This window comes from Amblyomma mixtum, chromosome 10, assembly GCF_055824585.1.
Source record: "Amblyomma mixtum isolate Tamu chromosome 10, ASM5582458v1, whole genome shotgun sequence".
In the NCBI taxonomy this organism is placed as follows: Eukaryota; Metazoa; Arthropoda; class Arachnida; order Ixodida; family Ixodidae; genus Amblyomma; species Amblyomma mixtum.
This window is the reverse complement of record NC_143021.1, coordinates 16,315,420-16,327,170: the sequence shown is the minus strand read 5'-3', so window position 1 is coordinate 16,327,170 and position 11,751 is coordinate 16,315,420. Positions and strand designations below refer to the sequence as shown.

Genomic DNA, 11,751 nt, shown 5'->3' with positions numbered 1-11,751 from the left:
CTAGGGAAGCTTAAAACAACATCAGCATCAGATCACCTTGGCTTTAATAACAAAATACTCAAAAATTCATCTGATGGTATTCATCGCATCTTGTCCGCTATTTTTTCACAATCTCTATCATCAGGCGTGATTCCGCTGGACTGGCGCCTAGCTAAAGCTGTGCCAATTTTCAAGTCTGGCGATCGTTCCTCACCACTAAATTACCGACCCATTTCATTAACTAGCACAGTTTGCAAACTTCTTGAACACGTAATTCACTCGCAGGTAATTAACTATCTTGAAGAACATAACATTATCTTTAAATATCAACATGGGTTCCGTAAAGACTACTCTTGCGAAACGCAACTTGCCGGATTCATTCAAGACATACATTCATCGATTGATGCTGGCATTCAAGTAGACTCCATATTTCTTGATTTTTCTAAAGCTTTCGACAGAGTACCACACAACCGGTTATTAATGAAACTAGCACTGCTTAATATTAACCCTTTTGTCATTGCATGGGTTAAAGATTTTCTCTTTTCCAGGTCTCAATTTACAACTGTCAATAACCACAATTCGTCTTTCAGCCAAGTACACTCTGGCGTCCCAAAAGGAAGTGTGCTTGGCCCCTTACTTTTCCTAATATTTATCAACGATTTACCGGATTCCATTTCTTCCCATATCAGACTTTTTGCTGATGATTGTGTAATTTATCGCAAAATTTATTCTAACACCGATTGCCAATCCCTTCAATCTGACCTTGATTCAGTAACAGCATGGTGCTCAACCTGGCTTATGCAACTTAATCATTCAAAAACTAAATTGATGTCTTTTACTAACCGAATGTCTCGAATTCAAACAGCATACTCCTTAAATAATACCTCACTCGAGCTAGTCACCACGTATAAGTACTTAGGACTTCACCTTCATTCAGACTTAGCATGGAACCACCATATTAACCTTATGCTTGCATCTGCTAATCGGTCATTAGGTCTCTTAAAACATAACCTAAAGCATGCTCCTCCTCACCTCCGTGCTCATGCCTATATCACTCTAATTCGACCTAAAATTGAATATGCCTCGGCTATTTGGGACCCTTACCAATCTTACCTAATAAATAACATTGAATCATTGCAGAACCGCGCCGTTCGTTTTATTTACTCCGATTATTCACGTAACACCAGCGTCACAGCCTTAAAGAAACGCGCAGGTCTCCAGGATTTATGTCTCCGCCGTAAAATTGCACGACTGTCACTTTTTCATAAACTTTATCATCATCCATCACTTCATAACGACTTTTTTTCTTTGCCTACTTCGATTTTTGACCGCCGCGATCATCCCTTTAAAGTTAGACGTTTCACGTGCAGAAGATTTATCTATGCGCATTCATTCTTACCACGCACAATATCTGACTGGAACACTCTGCCTTCACATATCGCAACCACCACTGATCCTGATAAATATTTTAAACTTATATCTTCAATAACTACTGCTTAACTCTTCGCATACATTGTTATTTTATTTGTTCATGGCTTCCTTTTTTGCAGGGTTTGTTACTAAAAAGATTCATTGTATTAGTGTTCTGTCTGTATAATTTTAATAATGCAGTAATCTTCGTTCTTTGCGGCGCTGCCATTCTTTTGATTCTTTTGCTTACTTATATGTCATGTAAAGTGTCTTATTTGTGCTTTTGTTGTTTGTTTTATATTTGTGGTTTTTCTTTTATTCTGTTCAATTGCCTGTGCCCCCCCCCCCCCCCCTCCTATGTAATACCCTCTCGAGGGCCTTTAGGGGTATTCTGTATAAATAAATAAATAAATAAATAAATAAATAAAGGAAGAGTCTGCAAACGATGAAGTTGAAGAGACATCTTGTGTGCTCTGTTGCCCTCACGCTGGTCGGTGATTTCCCTAAATGTATTAAGTTGAGCGTACTCTGGCCGCAGCGGTTGAATTTCTTTGGAGGAGAAATTCGAGGCCCGTGTACTGTGCGATGTCAGTGCACGTTAGAGAACCCCAGGTGGTCGAAATTTCCGGAGCCCTCCACTACGGCGTCTCTCATAGCCTTAGTCGCTTTGGGACGTTAAACCCCATAAACCAACCAACCTTGCATAATGGGCACTGGGTGTGATACAAGGAAGATAAGTTATGGCACGCATGGCCTCCCGATTGATTCAAGGGAGTCCCACAGTCGACGGGTGAGGCGATGAAATTGGGCCTGCTGCACTATCAGCGGCTGGAGGATAGAGCGCGCGAGCTGACGGGCAGTATCAAAATGCGCTCCACCAGAGCGCATAGCTATGCGTCGAATCAGACCGAGAGTAGCGTGAGCCGATTTACGGGTCGCGTTCAGTCACGGAGTCCCAGTCCCAGATGTATGAAGTAGAATACCTAGAACACGCACACTTTTTTACTTGAGGAATTTGAGAATTATCTACCGTGAAGGTAAAAGGGGCTGCTTTCCGTAAGCCACATCTGCTTCCAATGCGAATGAAACATGATTTACTACACACGATAGGGTCAGACCCAAAGGGGGTAGTCGTGTTGTTAAGGCATCCAGCGCTTGCTGAAGCGCCGACTGCTGCACAGACGCATCTGGATGACAGGACCACAAGGTTATGTCATCAGTATACGCAAGGAAATGTACAGAAAGAATTTTCTGTACGGCTCGGAAAAGAGGTATAAAAGTTACGTTAAATAATGTGGGGGTGAGGACGGAGCCCTGGGGTACACCGCGGTTGGAGGTAAAGTGGCCAAAAGGCTTCCCATGGACACGTACACCGAAGGTTCTGTTTGTTGAAAATGAATGAATTCAGAAGAAAAAGCGATGCGGGAGACCGAGATCTTGAAGGGTGCCAAAACTCGCGGAGTGAAGGACGTTGTCATATGCGTTTGTGATGTCAGTAGCGATAACCGTACGAACAAGGTGGCTACGGGAGAATGGTTAACTACGTCCGCAGCCAAAACAGCAAGACCGTCTTCCGTTCCAGGCTTCCGCCACCAACGCCATCATGGAGGTGCAGGCGCAGGGAGAGGTTCTTAACCCGCACGACCACGACCCAAGGGACTGGACGCACATTCTTAGTGTGCCTGCCCGCTCCAAGGACGTCCCTTCAACAACCAGACGCCAGGAGGCCGCAGCCTCTGCTACCAGTACCCCCAAGTCTCCATGCCTTGAAAAGTCAGCGCACCTGCAAGCAACGCACACAGCTGCGCAGCGTTCGCGGCAGCAGCCACCGCTTCCTGCTGCAGATTACAAGATCGTTTTTAGATCACGAGGCGGGCTGCAGCTGGACCTGCTTCCACCCCGACAACTACGAGAGGCCATCCTCCAAGCGGCGTCCCAGCTTAAGGAGCCAGCGCGTACCCAAATCAGGGTACCCCCGGTCAACAACACCTGCACCGTAAGCACGCCCCTAAATGATGACGCGCTCGCTCTGGTTCGGGTGAACACCACCACACACCAAGGCAAGGAATTCGCCGTCGCACCTTACATAGCCCCGCCGGACGGAGCAGTACGCGGAGTCATCTCCAATGCCTATTGGAATGAGACCCCGTCAGAGCTCCTGCAAGACCTGCTCACCGGCAACCCAGACGCCCTCATCGTGGACGCTCGCCGAATGGGCTCCACGCGTTCCATCTTAATAACTTTCCGGGCTGGACCTGTCCCACGCGCAGTTCTTTATGGAGGAGCCCTCCACAGATGCACACCGTACCGAGGGCATATAGACGCCTGCACGAACTGCCGCGTCCCAGGTCAACGGGCGGATGTGTGCGTCCATCCAAGGTCTCATAAGTGCCCCCGCTGCGGGCAGTCCCATCCAAAAGAAGATGTGCCCTCATACACCCCCAGCTGCATTCTCTGCGGTGGCCCTCATTTGACCGGAACTGGCAACTGCAAGGCACGGGGCCGTAAACTAGCGTCCCCGAGGAACGCACTCTCTCCCCCATCTTCATCGCGGCTTTCCCGCTGCGATCAACGCAGCACAAGCAACGGACGCAGCTCGACGCCTTCCCGGTCATCGTCGAGAACCAGACGGAATGACAGCAACAACTCCTCGCGTCTCACCTGGGCAGACCGCGTTTCTGGCAAGGCTACCCGTCATCCCCCACCACCCCAGTCCTCCTAGGCAGATCCGAGAGACCAGGAACTCAAGGCCTTGCGTGAAGAGGTAAGCCGCCTTTCCTCCCTCCTAAGCACCCCCGCCCCCTCCATGCCCCCTAAACCCGCACCCGCTGTCATTAACTCGACCCCATCATCCACAGACACTTCGAGCACCCCTCCCGCAAAGAAACAACGCACCACAGACTCCACACCCCCTCCCGTGCCCTTAGAAATAGACGCTAAATTAGCAGCACTCGAAGCCAAATTTGACCACAGACTAAAAGAGCTAGACGCACGCCTTGAGGCCAGATTCAATCACCTTGCCGCCACCCTCACCGAAAAACTTGAGCAGCGCATGGACGCTATGCTTACCAAGATGATGGAGCTCTTGGAACATAATCTTAACCATCGCTTCACCCAACTTCAAACCCCCTCCACTCCTCCCATCCGTCCTCCGCAAGCACAAACCACCTTTCCTGAGCCACACATACCAATTGAAACCCGTCTTACTTCCATCATCAATCCCCCCACCATCCAATATGGCGGGGGGGAACACCAATTATCTACCCATTTTAACTTGGAAATGCCGCGGCTTCCGGGCAAAGCGCGCGCCTCTGCAACTTCTCCTTCCCACCATCACATCCATGCCCCACATACTACTTCTACAGGAGACTGCACACCTGGCAACCCTCCCCTGCTACACATCTACACACTCGGATACCACTAACACACCCAGGGCGTCCACACTCATCCACCGCAGCCTCACCTACAAAACTCATCACATCACGTCTGAGACGCCCTGCGTGATCACAGAACTTATACATCACACACATTCACTTCCTTCTATATTTATAGCAAACATATACCACCCCTCGTCCCTGCCGATGGCCCCGCTAGAATCACTTCTGCGAAAGCTACACCATGTAGCAGGGAAACATCCCCTACTCATCGGTGGGGACTTCAACAGTCAGCATACTGACTGGGGATACACAACCACGACACATCGAGGTCGCAGGCTCTGGCTGCTCTTGCAGAACCTCCAACTCACTGTGCACAACACGTTTCAGACGCCTACGCGGATCGGCAACAGTGTCAGCATGGACACCAGTCCTGACCTGACGCTGAGCCGCTGTATCCGCGGCGTTACCTGGAGCAGAACACAACATACACTGGGCAGTGATCATTACATTATACAAATCACTGTTCCGTACAAACCACCCCGTCACGCAAATACAATACACAAACTCATTAACTGGGATGCATTTCGCGCTGCACGCACCGCCCTCCCAGACACTCCCATCGCAGACATCGACGAATGGGTGCAGTCACTCAAGCATGACGTTCACCACAACACGCGAGACATTGAAACTACAACCGAAACACCTACCCTTGACACACGCCTAGCCCACCTCTGGGAGGCCTATCACAGCATCCTAGAACGCTGGAAAGGCAACAAACACAACCGAACGCTTAAGAAGCGGCTGGCCGCGCTGCAGACACAAATCCAACAGCACTCTGAGGAGCTCTGCCGATCCAACTGGGGACAGATATGTGACGGCATCGCCGGAAACCCGTCCAGCAAACGCGCATGGCAACTCCTCCGACACCTCATCGACCCCACGCGCACCAAATCAGCAACACAGCACCACGCGACACTCCTCACACATGAACACATTGACGATCCCGACACCCTTCTAGACACACTTCAAACCATGTACACATCTCCAGGCGGCCCCATTACCTCTACCGCACTACACAGGACAAGCAAATCCAACACTCGACACCGGCATCACGGAGACGGAAGTCAGAGCGGCCCTCCTGACTCTCCGCGCCAACTCCGCACCTGGTGCAGACCAAATCACAAACTCCATGCTCCGTAATCTGGATGACCAATCGATCACCCACATTACGAAATACTTCAACCAGTGCTGGAGGGAGGGTAACCTCCCGCAGTCCTGGCGCCACGCGAAGGTAATATTCATACCTAAACCCAACAAACCACTTACACTTCAAAACCTTCGCCCGATTTCGCTAACCTCATGCCTCGGGAAGCTCCTAGAGCATGTTGTGTTAGCGAGACTCACAAGTGACATGGCGGACAACAATCTTTACCCGCATAGCATGGTAGGATTTCGCCCCCATCTATCCGCACAGGACGCCATGCTGCAACTCTCACACGACATTTTGGACCCGCTTCTTCCGGGTCACACCAAGGCAGTCTTAGCTTTGGATCTCTCCAAAGCTTTTGATCGCATTGAACATCAAGCGATCATATCTCCCTTGGATGTGGGTGTGCGCACGTATGCCTACATTCAAGCATTCCTGACTGACCGCACGGCTGAGATACACTTCGGCCCTCTGTCTTCCCCCTCCTACACGCTTCAGAGTATCGGCACCCCTCAAGGGTCCGTCCTTTCCCCCTTTCTCTTTAACAGTACCCTCATCCCGCTCGCCCGAAAATTGGCCACTATTCCCCACCGGAAGCACACTCTTTATGCCGACGATATCACCCTGTGGACCACTCACGGCAGTGACGGAGACATAGAGAACAACTTACAGGAAGCAGCCATCCTCACCCAAAATTACGCACGGACCATCGGACTGTCTTGCTCCCCAGAGAAGTCCGAACTCTTCCTCATCCGGCCTAAGAACCACCGCTGCCCCCGCTCCCCCATTGCCATTGAACTGAATGGTGACCCGGTACCTGAGGTTGGAACCCTCCGTGTATTGGGCCTGCACATCCAGAACGATGGCAAAAACACCACCACCCTCAAGAAACTCAAGCAGGTTGTAGGCGCGATATCGCACCTCATCCGCAGGGTTTCGGGACGTCATAGAGGCATGAAGGAGCGCGACCTATGTCGCCTCATTCATGCCTTTGTCCTCAGCCGTGTGCTGTACACTACCCCATACTTACAACTATCCAAACATGACATAAACGCTTTGGATGCTTTGATTCGCAAGGCATTCAAGGTAGCACTTCACCTTCCCCTCAACACACCCACAGACAGATTACTAGGCCTGGGCCTCCACAACACGATCAGGGAACTGGTGGAGGCCCACCGACAGGCCCAATACATCAGGCTCACACAAACCTCCACAGGTCGGTATATCCTGGACACCCTCGGAATCAAAATACCGGCCAACGACCCAACCCTCCTCGCCATCCCACGATCCCTTCACCGAGAGCTCCTCATCAGGCCGCTCCCGAGGAATATGCACCCGTCCCACCATGAGCAGCGCCGCAGAGCCCGTGCGAAGGCACTCCATCGAGCGTACGGCCCCCAGCCGGACGCCGTATGGGTGGACGCTGCCTGCACGGGTGATGAAGCGACAGCAGCTGTGGTCGACTCCTCTTTTTCCGCCCTCCTCACACTACCTCTCCCTCCAGGCACCTCCCCAGAAGCTGCAGAGGAAGCCGCCATTGCACTTGCTATCACCCGCACGGAAGCCCGGTACATTTTAAGCGATTCTAAAACAGCGATTCTAAATGTTGCTCGAGGCCGAGTCCATGTCCCTGCTTTTGGCATACTGGGCTCGCCCGATGCACCCCCGCCCCGCGAAGTGGAGCTGATATGGGTGCCCGCGCACTCCGGGAATCCCGGAAACGAGGCCGCCAACCTTTTAGCACGAGGTTCTTTAAACCGGGCTCAGGTGGCCTCTGATCGAGGATTCACAAAGGAGCGCATGCACTCATTCAGTGAGCTGACCCAGGCGCACAGAGCCTTACGCCAGCTCTACCCCCGCCCCACCCCTCCCTAGATAACAAACACGCAACACTCTGGCGCAGACTACAGACACACACACTCCGTTCACCCGTTAACCTAGCCCATTATCATCCCTCCTTCCCCACTCCGGCATGCACTCTACGCCCCGAACCCTTCGCCTCTTCCCTCCACATCATTTCCCTTTGCCCGACGGACCCTCCCCCGCGGGACCTAGAGAACCTCAAGACCTGGGAGGACTGGGAGACCCTGCTGCGCTCGGAGGACCCGGCCGTGCAGACCATCGCCACCGGCCGTGCTGCCAGTGTTATGGACCTTCGGAACATAAACACTTGAGTGTAGTGGGGTCGTGCGGAGACCCTGGTGCGTGCCCCGAATTCCTGTGTAAATAAAGTTTTCTCTCTCTCTCTCTTCCGTTCCAATTGGGGGGTGGAACCCAATTTGAGATTCCGGATAATAATCATTCGATTCCAGCCACCATGAGAAGCTTGCTGATAGTAGGCGTAAATTAAATAGGACGGAGTGCCCAAAGAGAAACTGATGGCTGACCTGATGCACTGAGCATATTGTAGATACCCCCCCACATTCTGACCTCTATGTGGCGCCGGTGTTCCCACCGACATTCGTACCAAAATCGTGCGTAACCTTTTGCCGTACAGCGTTCCGGGTGCTGGCACACGATTTCTTGTTCAATATAGCTTACATGTACTGGTCAAGTTGGAGGCTAGCTTAAAAGAGGGATTTGAACCGACGACATATGCAGCTTCAGTTCTGTGCCTTCCCACACACCTCTAGACTAAAGACGCGGTTGTGTCGTCTGTTTACCGAGATGTGAGACTGTTTCTGCTCCATTTCCTTTCCTCAAAACCAATTTCCGTATCGAAATTCCATATCGCCTTCCTTTCCTTAAAATGATCAGAGTATGAAACTTGGTCAACGCCAACGTTAATGAACACAACGAACGCCGACGGCCTATGGTAAAATTGGTAAATTGGTTTTTGAGGAAAGGAAATGGAGCAGTATCTGTCTCACATATCTCGGCGGACACCTGAACCGCGCCGTAAGGGAACAGAGGAAGGTGGCAGTGAAAGGAGAGAGAGAGAAAGAGGTGCCGTAGTGGAGGTCTCCGGAATAATTTCGACCGCCTGGGGATGTTTAACGTGCACTGACATCGCACTGCACACGGGCGCCTCTTGCGTTTCGCCTCCATCGAAACGCGGCCGCCGCTGTCGGGTTCGATGGCTTCAGCGCCGCGCTTCTGGCACAACGTTGTCAATGCCAACGCATGCAGCGCACACCTGTCACTACCGCCACCTAGCTTAAAGCACGGTTGAGGTATCCACTGTTCCAAGAGGGCAGTTATGCACCTTCCCCCTGGTTCAAGTGTCCACCGTGATGTGGACACCTCGCCCTCACCTCACGCTCTAGAGGCCCGTGTACTGTGCAATGTCAGTGCACGTTAAAGAACCCCAGGTGGTCGAAATTCCTGAGCCCCCCCCCCCCCCTCCACTACGGCGTCTCTCATAGCCTTAGTCGCTTTGGGACGTTAAACCCCATAAACGAAACCAAGCCATCACGCTGCGTATATCCTGGCATAGCAGAGCTAAGCCACTGCCAATTTTATACACACCACGAACCACGCAGATGGCGATGCGCAATCGCTACTGCGCATGAGAGAGGGAGAGGGAGAGAGAGAGGGAGACTGTCCGCGAGGCGATGGACAGCGCGCGGCGGCGGCTCCGGAGGCGGCCCCGGCGCGCCAGCTGTGCGCCGTGTGACGACACCCGTTCCTCGCGCATGCGCAGCTTGGCCTTTCCAGAGCTCCGCGAAATGGCTCGGCGAGTAGCGTAGTGTTGCTTTTGCAACAAAACAATTCCCTGAAGCATAAATTCTCAGAGCTAAACACTTAGTCACGTCCAAGGATCCGTTACAAACGGCGAGCAAATGTTGCAGTGTGTCCATTCATGTAGCAGCTTTGAGGCCCTGTGTCTACATATGTGGGCGCAAAAAAAGTGTGCTCACATATGAGAATTATTGCGTAATTTTTTGCACATCACTTCTGCATGGTACATTGATCACGATTTATGCAAAGAAAATATTTTTTCTTTCAGCAGATTTAATTGGCGCCTGAAGGGGACATTGACAATGCCCAACACGACGGTGATCTCCAATTTTGGTCTCAGCCACCCTCAAAATTTGACCCCCTTACTCTTGAAACGGGAACAGAAAACTGGGCAAGTTGGAATGGATTCGTCTTCAAGCAGCGCGAAACACAGGACGTAGTGGAAGAAAGAAGAGGCGACTCGAGACGACTTGCGCTCGTGTCGTCTCTTTCTTCCACTCCGTCCTGTGTTTCGCGCTGCTTTAAGATACTCCTGAAATTTTTCCCTTGGTCGATTTAGACCAAAATCGATGTCCAGCCTATAATGACCGCGCACAGCACGATGGCGACCTCCAATTTTTGTCCAGACCACCTCCAAAATTTACGCCGGTAGCACATTTGATAAGCCGCATCTCCAACGGACGCGGGGGCTCAAGGAAAGTGACACCAAGCGAATCATGCAGGCGTTGCTACTCAGCCGTGTGACGTTCCACGCACCTTACCAACGACTTAGTCGAAGCGAGCTCAATCGCCTGAATGTCCTCCTGCGATCGGCGGTCAAGGCAGCCCTCAGACTGCCCCCGTACGCCTCACCACACCGCATGTTGAAGCTGGGCTTACACAACACGAATGAAGAGCTGGTGGAAGCCCAAAGGACCGGCCAGCTCACGCGTCTTCGAGACACGAGAATAGGCCGGACCGCTCAACGCCGACTAAGCTACCCGGATACGACCACTCCGTTGCAGCAGAGGTACCACGCCATTCCTCCAACATTCGCAGCTAAGGTCAGAGTCGTGCCCAGTCCCTAAGAACACGCACCCCGAGCTCCACGCCAGTCGTAGGACAGCCAGAGTCAAGGCACTCCTGCGCCATTATGGCTCTGACCACAACGTCCTATATGTAGACGCGACGAAGTACCCGTCCGACATGGACGCTATGGGATTAGTTACAAGCGCCACTGGCTCATTTCAGATCACTGGCTCCGTTCGGGGCATGAACTCGAGCACGATGGCTGAGGAGACCGCCATAACGGTAGCACCCATTTCTATGCGCCACATGACCACACATGACGAACACCTCGCTAGTCCGACATACACAAAAAACCGACTGCCAGGCTGTGCGCCGCGCCCTCGCGAGGAGTGCTTTGTGTTTGCAGGCTGCGCGCGCACTCTCACCAATCCACCCCGATATATTCCCCACCGTGCGCATCGTTTGGATCCCTGGTCACGCGTCCCTTCCCGGCAGCGCTATTCCGTTCTCTTGTAGATACGAGGGGGTACCCAAAAGAAACCGGACTTATTTTTGTTTGAACTTATTTGTTCACATTTTAAGCACAGACCTTTAATATCCTTCAAAGTACTCTCCACTTACAGTAATACGTTTGTCGAATCTTTCATTCTATTTTTCAAAACATTGTTTAAATTCATCTTTTGTGATGTTTGACAGTCCCTCCGTCGTTTTTTTCTTCACCTCAGCAACATCAGCGAAACGCTTTCCATTCACCTGTCTTTTCATTCTACGAAACAAAGAAAGTAGCACGTGGCAAGGTCGGGAGAGTATGAGGGTTGAGGAACAGAGGTCATGCCATTTTTGGTCCGAATTTGTCGTAGAGACAGGGCTGTGTGAGTAGGGGCATTGCCATGGTGGAAAAACCAGTCACCCGTCTGCCACAAATCAGGCCGCTTCCACCGAACACTGTTGCCCAATCTTTTCAAAACATCCAAGCAGAAAGCCTGGTTAACTGTCTGACCCTGCGGAACAAGTTCTGAATGGACGACTCCTCTCACGTTGAAAAAACAAATCAGCATTGTTTCGAGGTTTGGTTTCACCTGACGAGCT

General features: G+C 51.6%; 1 protein-coding gene across 1 annotated transcript; it reads left to right on the top strand.

Annotated features, from left to right (window-relative positions):
- Positions 1–3,147: 3,147 nt before the first annotated feature.
- Positions 3,148–6,283, top strand: LOC149325206 (uncharacterized). Its single transcript, XM_089562744.1, has 2 exons — positions 3,148–4,153; positions 4,248–6,283. Exon 2 carries the CDS (start codon positions 4,626–4,628, stop codon positions 5,964–5,966), a length of 1,341 nt encoding a protein of 446 aa, XP_089418870.1. The 5' UTR covers positions 3,148–4,153; positions 4,248–4,625; the 3' UTR covers positions 5,967–6,283.
- Positions 6,284–11,751: the final 5,468 nt, after the last annotated feature.